The sequence below is a fragment of the Neovison vison genome, chromosome 13 (genome assembly GCF_020171115.1).
Source record: "Neovison vison isolate M4711 chromosome 13, ASM_NN_V1, whole genome shotgun sequence".
In the NCBI taxonomy this organism is placed as follows: Eukaryota; Metazoa; Chordata; class Mammalia; order Carnivora; family Mustelidae; genus Neogale; species Neogale vison.
Genome location: NC_058103.1, coordinates 84,404,711 through 84,425,509, shown reverse-complemented (window position 1 = coordinate 84,425,509; position 20,799 = coordinate 84,404,711). Strand labels below are relative to the sequence as shown.

The following is a 20,799-nucleotide window of genomic DNA, read 5'->3' as shown; positions in this document are numbered from 1 at the left end:
CGCCTGGGTGGCTCAGTGGGTTGGGCTGCTGCCTTCGGCTCGGGTCATGATCTCGGGGTCCTGGGATCGAGTCCCACGTCGGGCTCTCTGCTCAGCGGGGAGCCTGCTTCCATCTTTCTCTCTCTCTCTCTCTCTGCCTGCCTCTCCATCTACTTGTGATCTCTCTCTATCAAATAAATAAATAAAATCTTAAAAAAAAAAGAATCATTCTTAAAAAAAAAACAACAAAATAAACAAAACAAAAACTCAACTTAATTAGCCAAAGAAAAATTGAAAACCCTATGTCTCATTCAAAGCTTTTGCAAACTGTACTGACCCCCAAGATCCCAAAGTTTAGAAAGCATAAGCTTAGAAGTCTTGAAGTCTGAGGAACTGGAAAACTTTGGTCTTAAGACTTTTAGCATCTCTGGGAGATCATTAGTCTCCCACAGTAAAAATGAGAAGAAATTAACAACTTTCTCATGTCTCTACTTCCGGCATTCTTTCTTTGGCTTTCCAGCATAAGCAATACTATAATTAACGGAGGTGGTAAGAAAATATGGAAATATGGAATAAAGTTAACAAATGCTTAACTTTATAAATCTCATCAGCAATTAGCTTTGCAATCTTGGGAAAACATTTTAACCACACTATATCATAGGTTCCTCTATCTATTTATTCTAATAATACTTATAATCTTTATCAATAGCCCATCACCTCCTGACACAGAAGTAGTAATGTTGAGGCCAGTCTCATAACATGAATAGTGCTTTCAACTCTATAGAAGACACAGATATACCTTTAAGATGTTATATACATTTATACAGGACCTTAGCATATCTAACAGGATGTTAAGGAGAACCATCAATAAAATCAACATCTGTCTAGGCCCAGAGTATACAAAGTATAGAACCAATACAAATATGTGAGAAACACATTTCAGCTCAAAATAACAAAGTTGTCTAAAAATGTAACAAGTAAGGAAAAAACCCCTCAACCTCATTAGTAATTAGGAAAATTAAGACCACAATGTGATACTATTATAGACCCACCAGACTGGCTAAAATTAAAATGCCTGACAAGACTAACTCTTCCAAGAATATGCAGCAATGGGAACTTTCACATACTGCTGGAGAGACTATAAATTAGTATACACACTTAGGAAAACAATGTGACATTACTTATTATAACTAATGATTCACATACCCTAGAACTCCACATTCTATTCCAGATCTGTACTTTAGGGAAACTACTGGACATGTGTACCAAAATACACAAATAAGAATGTTCACAGCACAACTGTTCATAACAGCCCCAAACTAGAAACAATCCACATATATGGTACAATGAATAGAGACAACATGGACTATTGAATACTTGAAGGTCACTGGACAAACTATAGTTATTAGACATAATACTCAACAAGAAAAAGATATAGCATGACTCTGTCTATACAAAGCTCAAAAATAGATAAAACTATTCAATGTGATTTGGGTGATAAACTAAGAGAGAAATCAAGGAAACCATTATCACACAACACTGGAGAAAGGTTATCACAACGGGAGAGAGAAAGACTGATGTAGAAGGGATAAAAAGGACACCTCTGAGAGCTGACAATGCCTATTCTTGACCTAAGTAGTGGTTATACAGATGTTTGCATCATAGTTATTCTCTAAGTGTTCATATGCTTTATATAATATCTTGTATAAACATGATATATCTCACCAAAAAATTATACAAAGGGCTGCCTTTTGAGGTAGTAGATCTCCTATCACATGATATTTAACCAGAACTAAAGGTTCACATATCAGAGCTATTACAGCAGGATTTCAAGTACTGGTAGGAATTCAGTACTTGATGGCCACCAGGTTCCTGCTAATCTAGAGATATTACGGATCTATTTTCATACCTTATAACGATGATTTTTATGAACACTATTCTGGAAGCAGTCCATACAGAGTACACATGTTGGGTCAATTGCACAGTCCCTGAAAAAAATTAAAAATTAGATTCCAAAATTTACAGGACACCAATGATGTTTAAGGTGTTAATACAATGTGAATGAGTTTCCTGTGTGGTGCACAAGCTGAATATCAAAATGTTTCAAACACTAAATTCCAAATAATTTTAGCCATATTTGAATACTTACAATTGGTTTTGCTTCTTAAGTCATCCTCAATATTTTGAGCTTTTACCTGATTTCAGACTGTTAAGTTGCAAATCAAAATTAGTTTTATGACAAATGACTAGCTGTTTTATCCATTAACTGTCATCGTCTTACCCTCCTGCCTTTATAAACATATATTTTTTTACAAACACTGATTGGTCACTGGTAAATGAGGCTTGGATAAAGACAAAATTTATTAGAATGTAAGCCGCGTAATGGCAGGATTGTTTCTTTATTTTGTATATTGTTATGTCCTAAGCACCTAGAACAGTGCTGGGCACCTAACAGGTATTCAATTAATATTTATAGAATGAACAAAAAAAATTCAATCTCTCTTCATCTCTTCCCTAATAGTAACTCTAAGAAGTCACTACCTTATTTAACATTTCCAGAAAAATATTAAGAGCAACATAAACTGGTGAAAAGTGCAAAAGAAATTTTTAAAATATCTGATTTTCAAGAGTTGAAGAAATGGCACTAGCAAGTTTAAAAAATAATTTTAAAGCTTATTAGGAAATAAAGATTGCCTAATTATACTCTTGAAAATATATATGATCTACTGACCTATTTAGAGCAGAATTTCTCAACCTCAGCAGTACTGACATTCCGAACTGGGTAATTACTTACTGGGGATAGAGGAGACTGTACCGTGCACTACAGGATGCTTCAGGAGCAACCCTGTCCTCTATCCACTAGATGCTAGTACCATTTCCCCAGTTGTTTAAAATGCCTCCATGAGACTTTTAGAGAAGCGAGATCTATAAATATCTATCACAATTTAGCTGAGACTGATTGGGCTTCAGCTAAAAAATATATAAGATAAACAGTGCTCGCTTCGGCAGCACATATACTAAAAAAAAGAAGATAAACAAACCTTACTACGTATGTAGTAAAATAGTACACAAGATACAAAAGCTGACTTTTTTCTGAGAAAAGAACAGGATAAAGATACTGTGTGCTCAACAACTGTTAACTAAGTAAATCAGTCAAACCTAGAATTATAGTGAAGCCAAAAACAATTCTCTGAATTTATGAAGCCTAAAAATTCACTCCTAACCTGAACTACCTCTAGTAAAGAGGGAAAAACACCCCACTAAAACTAGAGTACAGCTAAGATGTAAAAGATGAAAACGTCAGGCAGGAGTAAGGAGTAAAAATGTTCTCTGTACTACCCTGATGTTTAAGACACCTGCTCTTAGAAAGGACAAAAAGCCTAAAGCTGCTTCTAGTTTCCCTACTACTAGCCTTTTCTACTCAACTGAATTACAACTGTTCCTACAGGCCCACAGTCCCTTGACACCAAATCTCACTTGGTAGCAAAAACTGACCTGAAATGACAAGAGACTGCAGACTTTATTTATACTACTTGTTTGTGAATATTCATAGATTTCTTACAGAAATGCTATGTTTGATGATAGGATCCTGCCTTGACACTGCTGGGAAAGTGTTCAGAACTCTGGAATACACCCAGCCCCAGGGTTTCAAATAAGAGTATGTGGACTATATTATAAGCAACACAAAAGTTCATCACTTCAAGTTCATCACTTTTAGAGAACAAAAAGTGAGACAATTGTCTAAGTCATATACTCAAAAACAAGCTATATAAGCAGAAACAGATTTATAAGTGCATAACAAAAGGAAATTAAGTATGATTAAGTATACTATAAAAAGTAGTAAGCAAAATAAAATACATCATAAGTACAAAATACCAAAACAGAAACTGTAACCAATCCTGTGAATTTCTAATTCTTACCTACAAGAATATGTTGTCTCTCCACTTTTGAAAACCTTCCCACAGAGCTGAAAAGCTCCACTGTGCTTCAATTTCTCTAAGCAAATATCTGGATCTTCTCCAAATAAGTACCACTCCAGTGGAGTGAATATGGACATTTGTATACTCTCCTCCTGCTTTTCCAAGTCTGGGTCCATTTCAGCAGAATAAATTTCTGGCACCAATTGGGCCAAATAGTGCAAGAAAGTAGTATAAAAATCAACTTGCTGATCCCACCACTGAAAGAAAAGAAAATGAAAATTAGACTGTTATAAATTTCCCCTTGAAGATATAGGGGGACAAATATTGGCACAATTCTGTAATTTCAGAGAAAGTGATTAACAATATATTATTTTATCCCTCACCAATACAAAAGAAAAGTGGGTAAAAGCAAACTGGGTAATAAAAAAAAAAAAATAGCCTTGGAAGTAAGTGGTTGCCCACATACCATATACACCTGGAAAAAGAAAGAAAAGCTATAATGGATGAGAATTACCCTTCCCTCTTAGAATGGGCAACTCTTCGTCTGTGAAGACAATTCTATTACCAGTCAGGTGCTGTAGAGACAAAGCATTTCTCACACTCTTAGTTTAATTGTTTTAAGGAACCATAACATTACTGAGAGATCAAAATGAATGAATGCAAAAGAGCTTTTAGAATGCCAAAAGCACTAAACATAAAAGAAAATGGATAAATTAGACTCACCAAAAGGTAAACCTAAACCCTTCTGCTCTTTAAAAGAAACTATTTCAGGGGCGCCTGGGTGGCTCAGTGGGTTAAGCCTCTGCCTTCAGCTCAGGTCATGATCACAGGGTCCTGGGATCAAGCCCACACTGGGCTCTCTGCTCAGCAGAGAGCCTGCTTCCCCCTCTGTCATTCCCCCTTAAAAATCTTTTAAAGATTTTAAAAAACTTAAAAAATAAATAAATAAAGGAAACTATTTCAGATGGCTTATTTGTACATGAAAACATGCTCACCATCATAAGTCATTAGAGAAATGCAAATTAAAATGACAGTGAGATACCCCTCCATACCCTATTATATTAAGGTGTAGATAAAAAATAAAAAACTGACAATACTGGTGCATAAAAAATGAATTCTGGTACACTGAAAAGAAATTAAAGAATAAAGAATTATAAAAAAAACCTGACAATACCAAGTACAAACAGGATACATTAAACTGGAAAAGGAAAATGCAGGTAGGAACTGAAAATGGTATAGTCACCTTACAAAAGAGTTTGGTAGTTTCTTTAGAGTTAAACATATACTTACTGTATGACGCAGCAATCAAACTCTAAAAAAAGTATCTACCTAAGAAATGAAAACTTAAGTTCACACAAAAAAGTATACATGAATGTTACAGTAGCAGCTTTAAACTGCCAAAATCCAGAAATGACCCAATGGTCCTTCAACTGGTGAATTAGAAACAAACTATTACAGCCAAACCATGGAATACTGCTCAACAATAAGAATAAGAAGTTACTGGGGCACCTGGGTAGCTCAGCGGGTTAAGACTCTGCATTCAGCTCAGGTCATGATCTCGGGGTCCTGGGACAAGCCCCACATCAGGCTCTCTGCTCAGCAGGGAGTCTGCTCCCCCTCCCCCTCCCCCTGCCTCTCTGCCCTACTTGTGATCTGTCAAATAAATAAATAAATTCGAAGTTACATACATGCAACATCAAAATCTATTATTGTAAAAACAGTCTAACTCAAAAGGCTACATACTGCCTCTTAGCAAATGGGTACATGTTCATAGTGACATCAGAGCTCATCTCTGTCCCAAATTCCTGATTCCCATTAAATGTGGGTTTCACAGACACTACATGCAGGTTTCAATAACACCACCATTACACTCTTACTTGTTTCAAACAAAACAGCTTTCAAAAAATGCCCTGTTAAAAAAGACATTTGGGGATTACTCACTGGCCATTTGGGCTTAAATGTGAGGTATGATTACCCTAAACCATCCAACCAGACCAGCCTGAACAATTTTCAATGGCACTCAGTAAAAGCAAGCTTAAATGAACAGAAGGTTGAGTGCGCGAGATCTCTACTATCAACTCAACATGGACAATTTAGTTGCACTTAACGTCCTTCTAGTTAAATTAGTATTATTCATGTGAAATGGGTTGGCTCTCTGGTGTTAATGGTATTTCATGGGTGTCTCATAGTTAGTAAAAACTGGTATTTATACATAATTTTGTATTTGTACACATTAAAATTCTATTCTAAAAGTAATTTTAAAATTTAAAGGCTATATACTTTATGATTCCATTTATAGGACATTCAGGAAAAGGCACAACTATATCAAGATGGAGTACTACACAGTGGTTCCCAGGGGTTTACTGCAAAGTAGAAGAGAGGAAAAAATTTTTTTAAAGATTTTATTTATTGGGGTGCCTGCGTGGCTCAGTCAGTTAAGCATCCACCATTGGCTTGGGTCATGATCCCAGGGTCCTAGGATAGAGCTCCGAATCAGACTCCCTGCTCAGCGGAAGGCCTGTCTCTCCCTCCCGCTCTGCCTGCTCTCTAGCTCTTTGTCAAATAGATAACCAAAATCTTAATAAAAAAAAAAAAAGATTTTATTGATTAAGCATGTGATTCCTGATCCTGGGGTTGTAAGTTGGAGCTCCATGTGGAGTGCAAGGTTACTTAAAAATAAAAAAATCCTAAATGGAACAGAATAGAGAGCCCAGAAATAGACCCTCAACTCTATGGTCAACTAATCTTCGACAAAGCAGGAAAGAATGTCCAATGGAAAAAAGACAGCCTCTTCAATAAATGGTGTTGGGAAAATTGGACAGCCACGTGCAGAAAAATGAAATTGGACCATTTCCTTACACCACACACAAAAATAGATTCAAAATGGATTAAGGACCTCAATGTGAGAAAGGAATCCATCAAAATCCTTGAGGAGAACACAAGCAGCAACCTCTTCGACCTCAGCCGCAGAAACATCTTCCTAGGAACATCGCCAAAGGCAAGGGAAGCAAAGGCAAAAATGAACTTTTGGGATTTCATCAAAATCAAAAGCTTTTGCACAGCAAAGGAAACAGTTAACAAAACCAAAAGACAACTGACAGAATGGGAGAAGATATTTGCAAACGACATATCAGATAAAGGACTAGTGTCCAAAATCTATAAAGAACTTAACAAACTCAACACCCAAAGAACAAATAATCCAATCAAGAAATGGGCAGAGGACATGAACAGACGTTTCTGCAAAGAAGACATCCAGATGGCCAACAGACACATGAAAAAGTGCTCCATATCACTCGGCATCAGGGAAATACAAATCAAAACCACAATGAGATATCACCTCACACCAGTCAGAATGGCTAAAATCAACAAGTCAGGAAATGACAGATGCTGGCGAGGATGCGGAGAAAGGGGAACCCTCCTACACTGTTGGTGGGAATGCAAGCTGGTGCAACCACTCTGGAAAACAGCATGGAGGTTCCTCAAAATGTTGAAAATAGAACTGCCCTACGACCCAGCAATTGCACTACTGGGAATTTACCCTAAAGATACAAACGTAGTGATCCAAAGGGGCACGTGCACCCGAATGTTTATAGCAGCAATGTCCACAATAGTCAAACTATGGAAAGAACCTAGATGTCCATCAACAGATGAATGGATCAAGAAGATGTGGTATATATACACAATGGAATACTATGCAGCCATCAAAAGAAACGAAATCTTGCCATTTGCGACAACATGGATGGAACTAGAGCATATCATGCTTAGCGAAATAAGTCAAGCAGAGAAAGACAAATATCATATGATCTCCCTGATATGAGGAAGTGGTGATGCAACATGGGGGCTTAAGTGGGTAGGAGAAGAATCCATGAAACAAGATGGGATAGGGAGGGAGACAAACCATAAGTGACTCTTAATCTCACGAAACAAACTGTGGGTTGCTGGGGGGAGGGGGGTTGGGAGAAGGGGGGTAGGGTTATGGACATTGGGGAGGGTATGTGCTTTTGGGTAAATTGGAAGGGGAGGTGAACCATGAGAGACTATGGACTCTGAAAAACAATCTGAGGGGTTTGAAGTGGCGGGGGGGTGGGAGGTTGGGGTACCAGGTGGTGGGTATTATAGAGGGCACGGCTTGCATGGAGCACTGGGTGTGGTGAAAAAATAATGAATACTGTTTTTCTGAAAATAAATAAATTGGGGAAAAAATTAATAAAAATAATTAAAAGCAGAAAAAAAAATAAAAAATAAAAAATAAAAATAAATAAATAAATAAATCCTTAAAAAAAAAAGTGATGTCAAATAGTCTCAGAATATCTCCTCAAAGACATTTATTAACTATAAGGGGAAAAGGTAATAACTTTAAAGTAGAGAAACTCTGCAGATACCAACTTAACCAAGTGATTAACATAAATATCACCAGTAATAAGAATAATGATACCAAGAATCCCTTAATATGATACACTGAGAAGGCTATGGTACCACTTTTGTGTTATTTTTCCCAAAAATACGTAACCTCATTATAATCATGAGAAAACAGCAATCCAAACTGAGGAATATTCTACAAAATAATTCTTCAATATTCTTCAAAAATGTCAAGGTCGTGAAAAATAAGGCAAGAACAAGATGCTGTTACAAACTTGAAGATTATGGAGAAAGTAAGACCCTATTACAGACTGGAGGCAACGAAGGAGAAATAACTAAATTTAATGTGAGATCCTAGATAGGATCCTGGAACAGAAAAATATTTAATGTCAGTGGGAAAACTATTATAATTCAAGTAAAGTCTATAGTTTAGTTACTATCAATACTAATTACTAATACTAATTACTATCAATACTAATTTTCTGTCCCTGATAGTTATACTATGGTTATGCAAGATGCTAACATTAGGGAATGCAGGTGTGAAGGATATAAGAGAACTGTTACTACTATTTTTGCAAGTTTTCTGTAAGTCCAAAATGAGTTCAAAATAAAAAGAAAAAAAGAACCGATACTGAAGATGATTATTTACTAATACAGAAAGTCATTAATAGTATACAGTTTGGTAAAGCAGGTTACAAAACAGCATATATAAAATCTCATTTTGGACAAATATTTTACATGAGGGGAAAAAAATCAAGAACAATATACACCAAAATGTTAACAGCAGTTGGTAGTAAGAGTTTAGCATATTTTCACAGAAACTGTACATTTGCTTACCTAATATGAATAATATTCTTAGTAACAGTTACCATATTTGGGGGGAAATTTTTAATTGTAAAAATATTTTACTAAAACTTTTTTTTAATAGAGAATTCACTGTTATCTTTTTTTTTAAAATTTATTTGACAGAGAGAGATCACAAGTAGGCAGAGAGGCAGGCAGAGAGAGAGAGAGAGGAGGAAGCAGGCTCCCTGCCGAGCAGAGAGCCCGATGCGGGACTCGATCCCAGGACCGTGAGATCATGACCTGAGCCGAAGGCAGCGGCTTAACCCACTGAGCCACCCAGGCGCCCCTACTAAAACTTTTTTAAAAAAACAATTATATCTTCCAGTATTCTAACTCCCAAACTTTTCTAGGGTATGCACAGACCAACAACTTGTTTCCTCCACAAATCTAGCAACTGTAACTATAAAGTAAAGAATATCTAATGTTCCATTGTACACCTAAGGTTCTTTTCTCCAAAAAGTACTAAATGAAAAAAGGCCTGTTTATTTACCGCTATATACCAAACAAAAAAATTTTCTGTAATATCTAATTATGGAAGGCACAAAATTAGTTGAAGTTTTTGAAGAATACTTTGAAGAACATGAAAAATTTGACAGTCACTGAAACCTGAGGGATCTTCTAGTTCAAGTCTCTCATTTTATAGATGAAAAAAACTGAGTCACAGGGAGAAATAAACTGTCTTTTCCAAGATCGAATAACCAATTAACATCATAGTCAGGAACAGAAGTTAGGTATCCTAACTCCTAGAGTTCAGTGCTCATTGTACTCAACCAAATATAAGCACACAGTACATCTGAATTTACCTTTAAGACCAATCAATTTCATTTTAATCATAAAACAAAACAAGAAACATAGTTTTGCCTTCCTTTTATTTCCTTCCTCCAAATGAAGTATATTCACTAACAACTGCCTAACACTCCTGTTTACTACTAAATATTCTTAAATTCTATCTCTGTCATTACATATCTTGGTGTGAACTAATATTTTATTCTTATTTTTAAAAAGATTTTATTTATTTAATTTGTCAGAGAGAGCATGCACACAAGCAGGGGGAGCAGGAGGCAGAAGTAGAAGCAGACTCCCCCACTGAATAAGGAGCGTGATGTGGGACTCAATCCCAGGACCCCAAGATCATGGCCTAAACTGAAGGCAGATGCTTAACGAATTGAGCCATCCAGGCATCACCGTGTGAAATAATACTTTGAAATGTTATCTTCATACTGTTGGTTGATTTGGCCAGAATGTCTGGGTGTTGATGCCTTTAAGGCCCTCTTCAGTGATCTTACCACTAGCTCTCCATCCTTCCATCCCCACTATTCCTTAAGGTCCACAAACTCAAGGCACTCCTCTCTGACTACTACACTGATCAGCCTAAACAATATCTCTCCCCTGTAACTCAAATACAGCACTTACTGAAGAAGGTACTTATTCAGTACCTACATTAGTTATTCTCATCTGCATACACATAGCCTCTTCACCCAGACTATAAATTCCCTGAGGTGAGGAATGCTGCCTTTTAAATAAAACCCTGTATCACCACAAGCCCACCACAAATACTTAATAAAAATTCTCTTGGGGCACCTGGTTAAGCATCTGACTCTTGATTTCAGTTTAAGTCATGATCTCAGGGTTGAGGAGTTAAGCCCCACATCAGGCTCCATGCTCAGTGAGGAGTCTGCTTGAGGCTCTCCCTCTCCTTCTGCACCCCCCCAACACATTCCCTCTTTCTAAATAAATAAATAAGTAAACAAACTCTTAAAAGAAAAAAAATGTTCTCAGTCTTTGCTGAATGTTACAGATTTCTTGCTAGAGAGAAGAAAGCAAATATTGATTGACATTAAACCTTCTAAAACTATAGAATTCTTAAAGAAGATAAAGTATAATTTCACTCTTTCATGAAGACTTTTTCCTAGATGACTGCTACATCAAAGAAAAATCTTTTTCAACTAGGATTTGTCTTTTTTTCCAGAGAAGAAAAACTACACAGCATGTATTTACTGGTGACATGTTCAGGAATTATTGATGCCTGGAATAGATTTGACTTTCTTATTTATTTGTTTGGTTGTTTTTAGTATTTTTACCCACTTCAGATAAGAATAAAATTAAGCATCTTTAATTTCAATGTCCAGAGGGGGGAATTTTTTTTTTTTCAAATTTAGAGTTCAGAGAGGATTTTCTTAATTGACTGTTTTGTAAAAACAAGTTCTCACAACATTTAAATTCCCAAACATTCCAAACATTTTTCTCATCCCCATGGAGATTAAGATATGTTCTCAACTCTGACCTAGGGACTTGGATCCCTGTTTGGGAACATCATTCTGAAAAAGGAACGTACTTTTAAAATGTTCCTTTTGTTCAAACCACAACTTACACATCTTTAGACAACTGCTAACATCCATGAGGCTTCCGACTCCCTGAAACCCTTTTCCTAGCTCTTCTGTTTTAAAGTAGTAACAAACTCTAGAGGCTCTAGGATTGTTCATAACAAGTACTAGATGAGTGTAATTGGAATATCTCCATCCATCAAGAAATCTTTTGGTTACACAAAGTTTTCTTGTAATACTATTGGCCAGATTCATAAAGTTTCATAAAAACAAGCAAACAATAAGAGCAAAACCCCTAGCTCAACTGCTTATCCCATGAGGAACACTATCTATAACATATCTGATAATTAGTTCCCTAAGTCTATCTGAACACTTCCTTTCAGCCAAAGTCCATTCTTACAGCTCATAAATAAACCAAAATCTACTCTCCTGTATTTTTTATCCTATACTGCCTGAAATAATCCATATGATATAGTCTGCTCTTTCATCAAACAACCTTTCAAATAAATGAAGATAACTATTAAGTCTCCCATCAGTCTCTATTCTGGAGCTACACTGGAACACAGAAACTAAAGAAATCTGTTTATCCCCAGAATTGACATTCGGTCATCCCTAATGCCATGGTATTTAGACTACTCACTATGTTGATTACTCTTTTATGGAACATGCACAATGTGCCTCTGTATAGAGAAGTGGGACTATTTCTTACCTTCCTTATCCAGGGTACTTAACCACTCAAAAAGGTCACATTCTTTTTTTTGGCAGCCATATCATATCATGACTTAGTGAGTTTGTGGACAAGTAAAACCCTTAGGACAATCACATATGACAAACCTGGTCCAATACACAAATACCTAACCCGAGGTATAAGGCTGTACTTTCACCCCGATTGAATTTCACTTTGTTAGTTCTGAGGCAATGTTCAGACTAAGGAGATATTTTGTATATGTGTCCTATAACGTATTTCTTATCCCTGCCAGCTTTGTGTTGTTCGTAAATACGATAAGTAAGTATACTATGCCTTCATGGCACTGATAAAAGCAGCTAGGGTCAAACATAGAATCATGTGACGAAAAAGGCCCCTCTCTTTTCTTTTAAGATAATACACAAGCATACTGTCAAAATTTAGTTTCTGAAAGCATTCTGTCCCCAAGTCATTCTCTTCCTTTTTCTTCTCTGATCATAGGTTCATGCTCCAATTTTCTAAGCTCTCCTTGAAATCTTTGGAACAATGAATTCTGCTTTCCTAAACTGTGGAATAAACATCTCATATTTCTACTGTATTTAGTATATTTGAATATGGACTAAAATTCTTTCTTAGACTACAAGGTAGAGTATGTGTGCATATAAAAATAAATGGATAAATCAACAGGTTTTTCTTCCTGTTCCCAAGTCATTCTAGCTTACCCATAAATACCAAAAGTTCAAAGGGATTTTTAAAAGTAATCCATAAAGACACAGTTAAGTGGTTAAGCCCCACTCCTCCAAACAGGTCAAATAGACTTTGTTCTGAAGAATGGCATTAAGTAAACTATTAGAAGGAGAATCATTATAGTCAAGTGATTAACAACAGACTCCATCCTGGACTGGTCCTATATCACTCCCGGATAGCAAGTAGGCACTTAGGGAAACACAATAACTCTCCTAGAGTCATTCGGTAACATTTATTTAGTACAGCATATTTCTATAAGCACTTAGCGTATTACGGGGTACAACTTGACACCAAAAAAAATTAAAAAGCTGTACCAAATGCTTTTAAAAAACCAAACTCATCAAATAACAATTGTTTCTTCAACAGGAGGCATGTTAACTCAGAATACCTTAAAAGAACATGAAGGAGTTCACAGTAAATCACCTGGGACTACAGAGTTTTAATATTTTGCCTTAAGTCACCTGAGGTAATGAGTTAAAAGCTTAAAGAAAACTTTCACAGAGCACGGTGTACAATTAGCACCTGTAGAGAAATGGGTAAAATGATTGCAAGGGAAATCTGAGATAACCCTCAAGGCCAGCACACATGAAGAGAGAATGGTCAGGACACTGCATTGGTTCATCCTGCACCACTGACTTACAAACATATCTACCCACAGTCTCCACATTCAGTATTGAAGACAAAAACCTCTTTATTTGCAGGACAATGTCTGTTATTAAACAAAAGCAGTCCATCTTCAGCACCAGCTTATCCACACTAAATTACTATTCTTCCCTAGACTATTAAAGGTAGTGGGATTGAATCTATCACTGTAATCTTCAATTTTATACCTCAACTTCATAATTAAGGCTATAGAGTCTGATACTGAAAATCAGAATTTTCCTTAGCTGTCCACAACAGAAATTAGGAGATAATGATGAAAAAATAACACACACACTAGGCTCTGCTATGATCTGGTGACAATGCACTTCAGTCAGGACTCAAGAGACCTTGGTTTTCCATCCTAGTTTTCTCATTATAAGTATGCCTTTGGTATAGAAAGCTGTGCTCTGGCCTAAAATGATATAGATTGCAATTTCTAAGAAATAGCACCACTACTGAAAATAATATATAACTTCATGTTCCTTCTTTTGTATCTTAGTATTTTACTCATTTTTTAAAGATTTTCATTTTTTTTAAGTAATCTGTACACCCATCATGAGGCTCAAACTCACAACCCTGAGATCAAGAGTCTCATGCTCCATCAACTAAGCCAACCAGGTGCCCCATCTCAGTATTTTAAGGTCAACTATCAAAATAAATTTTTATATATTTTTTTATTTTTTTTAAAGATTTTATTTATTTATTTGACAGACAGATCACAAGTAGGCAGAGAGGCAGGCAGAGAGAGAGGAAGGGAAGCAGGCTCCCTGCTGAGCAGAGAGCCTGACGCAGGGCTCGATCCCAGGACCCTGGGATCATGACCTGGGCCGAAGGCAGAGGCTTAACCCACTGAGCCACCCAGGTGCCCCTAAATTTTTATATTTTAAAGATCCATGGGGCGCCTGGGTGGCTCAGTGGGTTAAGCCGCCGCCTTCGGCTCAGGTCATGATCTCAGGGTCCTGGGATCGAGCCCCGCATCGGGCTCTCTGCTCAGCAGGGAGCCTGCTTCCTCCTCTCTCTCTGTCTGCCTCTCTGCCTACTTGTAATCTCTGTCAAATAAATAAATAAAATCTTTAAAAAAAAAAAAGACCCAGTACACATATGAGATTGTAGACAAATTTTTCCTTGATTTTCATGATTATTGCATGATTATTATTAATATTAAACTTAAAAAAAAAAACCCCAAAATCCCATTTGGAGACAATATACCTTTGGGAGTAATGGAAATGTTCTATACTCCAATTTAGTAAAAGTTACACAGGCGTATACATTCATCAAAACTCATCAACCAAAACACTTAAAATGGAAGAATTTCATTGTACTTAAATCTAACTTGATAATGTTAATTTTTTTTAATTCCCTTTTCAACTTTAAACCTCTCAGCCTCATTTTCTCTTAACCTCCTCAACTCCTATTACCTTCACCTCCACTCCATCTCGGTTATTGTCTTCTCATTCACTCATTCATGCATGCATTCAATAAAAATTCTGAAACAATGTGTTAGGTACTGGAGATACAGGTATGAACAAGAACAGCTCATGCTCAAGGAGTTTATTGTCTAGAAAGTCAGACAGCAAACAGGTAATGCTCAGGACAGCCTGAGACATGCTGTGTACAACAGGAGTATGAAAAGGGTGCTCCAGGAATGCACAGAGGCTCCTCTAACCAGCTCTATCATCACAAAATCTGATGTGCCTCCATGTTCTCAAACTCCAAAAGCCCTTATGGACCATAATGTTCAGTTCTTCCATTTATGTCAACATCATAACTTTTAATAACTCAGATCCCACCAATTCTCCACAGAATTCCTATTTTGGCTTTTCCTATACCCCACCTTCAGCCTAGACCCCAATGTTAGCTACTACCCTAGTATGCCTCCTCATTTCTCTTCCCATCCTCCCTCCACAACTCCTTCCCCCAATCACCACCAATCTTGTTAAAATAAATCCCTAATGTTGATTCTCAGTTATTCATTAAGAGTACATAAATATCTACTATTTCAAACACATACTGGGATATATCAATGGACAAGTCAGACATGATCCTTGGCTTCATGGAGCTTGCATTCTGGTGAGAAAGACAGATATTTAAATAATAAAGACAACATAGTAATTACAGATTGTAATAAGTACAATAAAGGAAATAAATAGGGTGCGTACATACAAAAGGATAAGAAGAACCCATCTTTTAGACTGGGTAAGCATCAAGAAAAAGCAGAGGAAAAACACTCGGGAAAAAGAACAGCAAGCAAAGGCACAGGCCCTAGAGCAAGACAGATCTTGTGCTTGTTTTAGAAACTAACAGGCCAATGTGGCTAACAGTAAATGACAAGAAATAACAGGAAATGGGGGGAAATGCAGGAGCCAGATCATGAAGGATCTTGAAAGACTTGTAATGAGTTTAGATTTTATTCTAAGTAAAATGGGAAGTCACTGAAGGATTTAGTCAGGAGGCTGACACGATCTGAATTAGTTTTAAAAAGATTACTCTGGTTGATCTGTGGAAAATAAACTGGAGGAGGGCAGAAATGGAAGCGAAAAAACCAGTTAAGAGGCCACTCCAGTTGCCTAGGCAACAGATGGTTGCTTGGACTAGAGAGGTGGAGTGGAGACAGAGTTGTTTGTGTTCAAGCGCTATTACAGAAATGTCATGAGACAGGGATAAGAAAATTCTTGATCAGCCTCCCTTCCTTCCCCTCTCCAAACCTGGTTCTTTCTCTCGGAATATGACACAACTATGGCCATGAATGATTAAACCAAAAACTGAGGATCCAGATGTCATTCGCTTCTTCCCTTTTATCCTCATGCCTAATCCATTAGCAAACCTTTTTGCTTCTACCATACCTGCAAAATCTCTCTCAGATCTATCCACTTCTCTCTATCTCTAGTGATGTCTCTCTAGTACAAACCACCATTAGCTAAGGCTTAGGTTATAGCAGTAACTCCCTAATTGCTCCCCCTGTTTCAAACACTTACCAGACATCCAAGTGACTATATCAAGTAGGCAAGTAGTTGGATTTGTGAATCGTTAAGCTCGGAAGTGAGATGACCTAGAGATATAAATTTGGGAACAGAATGCATACTAACAGTATTTAAAGCCACAGAACTGGATGAAATCACATAGGCAGAGGGCATAGACAAGATAAAGAAGAAACCTTAGTGCTGAGACTGACTGAGGAAAGAAAACCCAGACAAGGAAGACAGAAGGCAAAAGTTCTGTCAGACCACCCCACATACTCTCTGAATTCCCTGTGTTTCTCAGTCCTTACCTTCTCGACCCAATAAACCACCCTCTCCTAGAAACTAGACTCTATGGCATCATACTACTCTCACCTACTTGCCTGGCTGCTACCTTTCTAGGTCCTTCTCTGGTCCTTCCTCCATCTCCTATTCCTGAAATTCAATCATCCCTGTCCCCAGTCCTTCTCCCTCTCTTCCTTCCCTCTCTCCCTCTGTGTCTGAACTTGTGTGTATGTGATCGTGTGTGTGTGCACACACATACACACACAATTTTCTCCTCAAAGATCTTCACCATTCCCACAATCTCAACTGTCAACTCGGTATTGAGAATTTTCAAATGTCTAAGCTAAGTATTACTCAAAGTGTGGCTCACAGACCAGGACTTTGGAATCAGCAGGGCATGCTTGTGAAAATTCCCCACCCTAGACCTACAAAATCAACTCCTAATGATTCTTAAGCAATGACTTTTATAAATGTCCAGTAATTCAGACCTATTATTTCACCTTAATTGCATGTGAGGTGATATTGGGAATTTGACAGCCTTCATGTTTTTGATAGCAGTATTGCAGAGAAATAATCTGGGGTTTAAGAAGAAAGTTTGATTTAAGGATAACGGAAAGTACAACCAAGAGTAAGGCTCTAATGGAGTTGGTTAAGATTTCTAAAATGTTGTAACTGTCCCATATTTATTATTTTTGTTTTCCCTGCTTCCCAATGGTGATTTAAAATACAAATCATTCAAATGTTAAAGAATCTCTGAGCTTGTTTTACTTAACAGCAAATAAGTAGTGAACTGGAAAGCCAGTATGCCACTACACTGTCAGAATAAAATTGAGGACAGTAGCTTTAAAAAGAAAAGGAACATAAAAACATATCTGGAATCCTCAAGCAGACAGAGCAATCTGCCAAAAGAGTGATCATGAGGCCTGTCACGATCTTCATCCACTTGTATCACCTTATCTTGTATTAAATTCTTTGAGCATTTGTCTTATCTCTGTCACTAAACTGCGAGTTCCCTCGGGCTATTTCTCTTGGCATCTCTCCACTACTTTGTAAAACCTACAGCCTTGCCCCAAGAAATCTAGTATTTCTTGAAGTAAAGAGTTTGCAACCTAATTCTACCTTGATATCTGTACCATTATGTCCAATTAAAAATAAGCAGAGTCTAGACTGATGAGGTTTTACTTAACCACCTGGAAGAAATTAATATATCAAAGCTTTAAATAAGCACTAGTCATTTTTGGCAATACAAAATTACAGTAACACTTCTATCCACACAATTTCTGTACTGCTTCTAAGATGTAGAACACACAAGCTACCATTAAAACCAGATGTTTCAGGTGCTTCTCAATTTTCCCTACCTTCTCATTTCAAACAGATGCTTTCCTACTTCAATACCGGCAGTGAAGCGAGGTTTAACTGCTATATGAGATAGAAAATGGTTGCAAGCAATTCCTCTAGTTATGGCCAAACCCTTATTCCAACTCCCTCCCTGCCTGGTTTCTATCTCCCAGCCAGTCTCTCCAGTCCCTGGGGTGGATTCTTAATTCTGGAGCTCACTTTATTCTCTCATAAAACAATGTTGAACAATGATTAAAACAGTCCAGGGGCGCCTGGGTGGCTCAGTGGGTTAAAGCCTCTGCCTTCAGCTCAGGTCATGATCCCAGGGTCCTGGGATCCAGCATGGCATCAGGCTCTCTGCTCAGCAGGGAGCCTGCTTCCCTTCCTCTCTCTCTCTGCCTGCCTCTCTGCCTACTTGTAATCTCTGTCAAATAAATAAAATATTTAAAAAAAAAAAGTTCAAAATGCATTTATTAAAACTACAAAACAAAATACTTCAGAAAGAGGTGTATATCCCACAATTTTCTATATGCAGCAATAAAGACAAAGTGATAAGACTTAATACCATGCACGGATCAGTATTTGAGTATTTCCTGCATATCTCCCCACTAGATGCCCAGAGACATCCAGAACATTCCCCAATATTGCCCCCTAGCTCTTATACTCCTCATCTGCTTTCTCCCTGTGGCCAGACTATAGACTCAAATTTGCTCACTGTCTCTGCCTTCCCATTCTTCAAAATACAAGGGCAAAGTATAGACTGCTATATTAATTAATAGTACTGCTTTGATTAAAAATGTCTGGAGGTTTTTTCTTCACCTTTAATAAGAAGCGACAGATGATGGGTTTCTCCACTGAGGGGTGAGGCTTGGGGTTCTCAAGACACCGGAATGAGACACTATAATTCCTACACCCCATATCTTGACGAGTTGACAGTGGCAGTATTCCCTGCCATTATCAGGCCCCACCCAACCAGCTAAGCTATATAACATTAGGTGCAGCGTCCTGGATTCCTGTCATTAAGAGGGGCTGGCACTGCGTCTATGCGAAAATGGCTTTTCCTCTAATCCCGCCTTAGCCCCCACACCAGGCCATCTAATAACATCACCAGTTCTTTCTACTTAAGGATAGAGACAAGCTTGAACTCGTCACGACTAATAAATGACAAAATCATTATATTCCGTAGACTTAGTCGGCAGGAATGTGGGTAATGACTAACTTTTATTCGACGGCTTCTTTCCAGATCAATCCATACGACTCCCCCTCCCCAGAGCCGCCATAAGGGGTGAAGCCCGACATCCTCCAGAGCGCGGTAGGGAGGGACTGGGGGGACAAAAGGAACTTGCCTACAAGGACTTACAGAAGCCAGGAGCTGAGGGGTCTGCGGCAACTCCGTACTGACTTCCATCCTCTCCGCACCCCCGGGCTCCTCGTCCGCCATCTTGAGGGAAACTGACACCCGCAGTTCCAGACCCCCGGCCGGAGACGAGCGGAAACCTGTGGCCGGTCCAAGAAACGAGGGGCGACACTTTTACGACGGCCCCTGAAGTCGGGTTTGACGCAGAATCGAGGAGTGGCTTCCGGTCCGCTTCCCGGAAGCAAGCGTCACGGCCGGTACCGCTGAAGGTTTTTCTTCCCCTAATTTCTTAGTTGTAGTCCCCGGTGCCTGAATGGTTGTGCATCTGGTTTCGTTGCTGTGAACTGTTGCATCTGCGAGGTAAAAAATAAATTCAGCGTCCATTTTGGAAGGAGAAAGACTGTCAGGGGCTGAGAACCTAGTCTGCGTCTCGTTCAGGCCGGGTTGTGTTGTTCTGGGGGCGTTTGTCGCCCTACGTACCCGCAGTGGTTCCTTAGAACCCACAAAATGGAAAAAAAAAAAATACTCAAAGCTATTCCATGTTTAGGAATGTAGCCCTTGGCCACCACATGCGCATGCGCACAAGAAAGCTCAGGCCCCAGACGCTTTGAGGAGAGGTGGTGAATATTAAAAATTGAAACCTTGTAGTCTTGCATCGGTAGAGGGAAAACAAAATGTAACATGGTCATGCTCATTATGGAGCACCATGCGGTGGTGTCAGAAGGAACAACGTAGACCATCGTGGAAAAATAAGGATGAGTTAAACGAGGGGAAGGAACCCAAGTTGCCGCAAACTGTATATTTGCAGTTGTGTGCTTTGAAATGTGAAGGAAAAAGCCGGAAAAGGAAAAGAGCAAACTAATAATAACTCTGAGGATAGGAAAAAGTTGATCAAGAACTACTTTAGATTGATCTGTATTGTTTTAAATTTTAAATTGTTTACAAACCAATTTAATAGTGTATTTTTAACAAAAGGGAAAATAACAATAAATCTAACATTCTTGAAGGAATTAAAGGTTAACTATTGGGACGAGATTAATCTTTACCTCAAATTACACGTATCAAAATAATTCTTAATGAACTGAAGAGTTAACTACAAAAAAATAGGTAAATATTTGTATAATACTGGGATGGAGGAGCCTTTTTTGTTTATTTTTTGTTTTTTGGAGGAGGCTTTTTAACTAAAGCATGACACCAAAGGCAGAAAATATAAAAAGACTGATAGATAATTTAATCAAAATTAAAACATATACAAAAATAAACTATACAAAGTTAAAAAGTAAACAAAAATTGGGAAGAAATGTCTGCACCATTCGTGACAGACCAATCCCAAAGAAGACTGTATCAATAGAAAAATGGG

At 37.9% G+C, this 20,799-nt stretch overlaps 2 protein-coding genes across 2 annotated transcripts in view; one reads left to right on the top strand and one right to left on the bottom strand.

The window, feature by feature from the left end:
• UBR1 (ubiquitin protein ligase E3 component n-recognin 1) overlaps positions 1 to 19,667 on the bottom strand; it is a 147,227-nt gene extending 127,560 nt beyond the window's left edge. The window contains exons 1-3 of the mRNA XM_044231333.1: positions 19,443 to 19,667; positions 3,900 to 4,156; positions 1,889 to 1,967 (exon numbers count right to left, since the gene is read on the bottom strand). Coding sequence (XP_044087268.1) covers positions 1,889 to 1,967; positions 3,900 to 4,156; positions 19,443 to 19,523 — 417 coding nt within the window. The 5' untranslated portion in view covers positions 19,524 to 19,667. The remainder of the gene's footprint in view (positions 1 to 1,888; positions 1,968 to 3,899; positions 4,157 to 19,442) is intronic.
• An 81-nt stretch (positions 19,668 to 19,748) lies between these two features.
• TMEM62 (transmembrane protein 62) overlaps positions 19,749 to 20,799 on the top strand; it is a 55,600-nt gene continuing 54,549 nt past the window's right edge. The window contains exon 1 of the mRNA XM_044231336.1: positions 19,749 to 19,799. The gene's annotated coding sequence lies outside the window, so the exon portion shown is untranslated. The remainder of the gene's footprint in view (positions 19,800 to 20,799) is intronic.